Source organism: Hippocampus guttulatus, chromosome 23 (assembly GCF_054856545.1).
Source record: "Hippocampus guttulatus isolate MCC_2025c chromosome 23, RoL_Hgut_1.0, whole genome shotgun sequence".
Lineage (NCBI taxonomy): Eukaryota > Metazoa > Chordata > Actinopteri > Syngnathiformes > Syngnathidae > Hippocampus > Hippocampus guttulatus.
This window is the reverse complement of record NC_141283.1, coordinates 2,192,500-2,196,066: the sequence shown is the minus strand read 5'-3', so window position 1 is coordinate 2,196,066 and position 3,567 is coordinate 2,192,500. Positions and strand designations below refer to the sequence as shown.

The 3,567-nt window shown below is 43.9% G+C and overlaps 1 protein-coding gene across 1 annotated transcript; it reads left to right on the top strand.

Annotated features, from left to right (window-relative positions):
- Positions 1 to 343: 343 nt before the first annotated feature.
- Positions 344 to 3,009, top strand: LOC147185676 (ADP-ribosylation factor 6-like). Its single transcript, XM_086104324.1, has 2 exons — positions 344 to 481; positions 596 to 3,009. The coding sequence occupies exon 2, from the start codon at positions 1,022 to 1,024 to the stop codon at positions 1,547 to 1,549; it is 528 nt and encodes a 175-aa protein (XP_085960450.1). The 5' UTR covers positions 344 to 481; positions 596 to 1,021; the 3' UTR covers positions 1,550 to 3,009.
- Positions 3,010 to 3,567: the final 558 nt, after the last annotated feature.

The following is a 3,567-nucleotide window of genomic DNA, read 5'->3' as shown; positions in this document are numbered from 1 at the left end:
CAGGTGTAATTTGATCATTTGTCGGGAGAAGTATCGATTCTTAGGGTAACGACTACAACTTTGAAAGAAAATTGGTTTGTAGAAATATGGCGAAAAATCTTGAACCTGTGAAAATGCAAAGCCACATTAAGTACACAATAAATCTCGCTACATCCCCAGGGCTGTGACTAAATAACCAAAATAACAAAAATATATATTTATAACGACCTGACACACTCGTGTGCACGCCTTTTGCGCTTGAATTATTATTATTATATCCGAGCTTTTGACGAGCACTTGAAGGCGGCACAGTCGTAAGCTAGTGTGTGAGCGTTATAGAGGAAGTGGCGCCCGAAGTGGGTCCGCACCTTTTCCGGTAACACACAGCACCGCGGGGCCGAAGGCGGGTAGCGAGCGAGAGGGCTGAAGTGAAGCGAAAGAGCGGGGGCGGGGGGGGGGAGAAACGGCCCGGGGGATCGCGAGGAGGACGTTAGCCGCAAAGGTGAGTCCTTTTCACCCGACTTTGATACGTCGAAAGCGAAGGATCTTTTTCTTTTCAGCTTCAAAGTTGTCCTCCTCCGCCTAACACCCCTCCCTGCTCTTGTGTCACACACAGGCGGGTGAAAGACAGAAGAAAGTCGGATGAATTAATGACATTTTCGGCCCTTGTTCCGCTTCATGTCCCGCTGTAGCAGAACGAGGGGGATTCTGAAGCCGTTTTTCGGAGAATTACCAGCAGCTGCCGCACTACCGTGACAGTGAATTTCATCGACAGGCCCCGGGGCAAGTGTAGACAGTCGGCGGCCAAGGAGGAAGTGAGAAGCCCGTGCTTTGGACCGGGCCTGCCTCCGTGGAAGAAGACGTCCATGGAAATGTGGATTCTGAAGGGCACAGGTTAAACTGAAGCATCCTCTCTTTTTTCCTCAAGGGCTATACACCCACCCACTCAGGTCACATCACCACACTGTTGCGTCCGAGCTTTTCTTTTCTTTTTTTTCTTTTTTAATCGCCATAATAAAAGTATTTATGCACGATAAACAAGATGGGGAAAATGCTGTCAAAGATCTTTGGCAACAAGGAGATGAGAATACTGATGCTTGGACTTGACGCGGCGGGCAAGACAACCATCCTGTACAAGCTGAAGCTCGGACAGTCTGTCACCACCATCCCCACGGTGGGCTTCAACGTGGAGACGGTCACCTATAAGAACGTCAAGTTCAACGTGTGGGATGTTGGCGGCCAGGATAAGATCCGTCCACTTTGGCGACACTACTACACGGGCACGCAGGGCCTGATCTTCGTAGTAGACTGCGCTGACCGGGACCGCATCGACGAGGCCCGCCAGGAGCTCCACCGCATCATCAACGACCGGGAGATGCGCGACGCCATCATCTTGATCTTCGCCAACAAGCAAGACCTGACCGACGCCATGAAGCCCCACGAGATCCAGGAGAAGCTGGGCCTGACGCGTATCCGGGATCGCAACTGGTACGTGCAGCCCTCGTGCGCCACATCAGGCGACGGACTGTACGAGGGCCTCACCTGGCTTATCTCAAACTACAATTCTTAACCCCGCTCGGAGACGCCGACGCCTCTCTAGCAATTATATCCTTGTTTTAATTCCCATTTTTGATCACTCTTTATTAGGGTTGCAATGGTGTGGAAGTGTTCAATTAATTTCCATGAGAAGTTAAGCTCAGAAATTTTGGAAATGCAGTGAATCACCAACTCGTCGGTTTTTGTTTTGTTTTGTTTTTTGAGTGGAACCTATCAAGTTTGTTATAAATATTGTCTAATGCCATCTGGCAGTGTCTTGGTGCCAGGCAGCAATGTTGAACAGAGGGGAGGAGCTTTGAGTCAAGCCATAGCCTTGTCTAATAGTTCTCTGCTGCCGTCTTGTGACAACTGTTGGCATCTCAAACTGGCGAGGGTGGACGTCAAATACTCTTTGAAATTTTTTCAGAATGAATGTAAATTTCTGCGAATTAACTCGGAATCGAGGGTATCACATTAAATTATTTTGTCACGCGGATATCACTCGTACCTCAAATTTTCACCACAAATCAAAAATATAAATACATAATCAGACCAAGCGAGAACTTGAAAAACTAAATTAGTGTGCTTGTAAATCGAGGCACACTACACTTGCCTGAAATCTGATTCGGACATATTTCCCTAAATTATGTTTAAGTTCCATATAAAGAGCCAAACAATGTTTTAAATTCCGTCTTTACGGTGGGCCCACGCATGTTCACATATTCGCAGATTTTTATTTTTATTCGTAGAAACCACTATTCGTTTTCTTTTCCCGCACTTATTTGTTATGTTTTTTCAGGGATTTCTTTTCTTTTCAATTTTTCATGGCACTTATGATGAGCAACCATTATTCACGGCAGTTGAAGTAGCGTGCTCCACTGTATTCCCATTAATTTCCATCGAAAGTTTCTACCCCACGACCCTACTCACTATACTCTCCCAAAAAGATTTTTTTTCTGTTTCTTTGCTTTGCTCTTATTTGTAAATTTACCACCGTGACATTCAGGAATCTCGCCACGAGTATTCCGGCTACATATCCAAAGGGTTGTGAGAGTCTTTTGAGGACAGAATATTTGCCTTTATCAACAACATTTCCGAAGAATGTTTTATTTTTTTTCCTCCCCCCCCCTAACCTCGACAACAACAAGTGATTGTACACCTTTTGGATGTTGGATATTCACACACTGTGATATGGATCTCTATTTTTTTGCTCATTGTCTCACATCGATCTTTCATGTTTGTAGTTTCAGCTGCCTTAACACACACACGTGCACCAAAAAGAAAAAAAGGCAGGGGAGGGCTGTTCTTTGCTGCACTTGTTTAGTTTGACTGACCTTTTCGGACCCTGACAAATGTTTGCCACCTCCATTTTGGTGCTCAGATGACCACATGTTCCTCTTCATCGTCATTACATAACGTTGTTTTATGCCTTTGTTTTGTTTTGCTATGCTGATTTGAAGTAATAAAAAAAAGACAAACATGATTATATCCACACCACTGCAGAAGTGTCACCTTTTTCCACCAAAGGAAGTGACATCGTGTTCGAGACTCGTGAGTCACTTCCATGCCTCGCGCCGAGAATAAATGATGACAAGTCAGCTTTAACCACTTCGCTTCGGAAGAGGCCACGCACGTCGGATGTGGAAGTGAGCTCAGAAGTTGTTTCGAGGCGACATTTGTTGAAAGGCCTTAACGCGTGCGCGGCACGCGGTAGTTGGGGAGCGTGATAACTTAAATGAAAGCAGTCACGCGTGTCGTAATCGGGAAGTGATAAATTCTCCATGTGGTTTTAATAGTTGTTTTATATAAAGGGTACGCCTTAAAAAAAAGCCATCTAAGAAACCTTTTTAAACGTGAGGTTCAAATTTTTATTTAAAAAAAATCCCCAAATTTGAAAATAAATTCATGTTTAATATACAGTGACTATGAAATAAAAATACATCGTTAATATATATGTATATGTATATATATATACTGTATATAAAAGTAACAAAAATACATTTGTCATCTTTATTTAAAATTATTTGACAATTTGGAATGTGTTGTCTGATA

What these genes read in the sequence shown, in the direction of transcription:
- LOC147185676 (XM_086104324.1), top strand. Translation starts at nt 1,022, where the DNA reads ATGGGGAAAATGCTGTCAAAGATCTTTGGCAACAAGGAGATGAGAATA.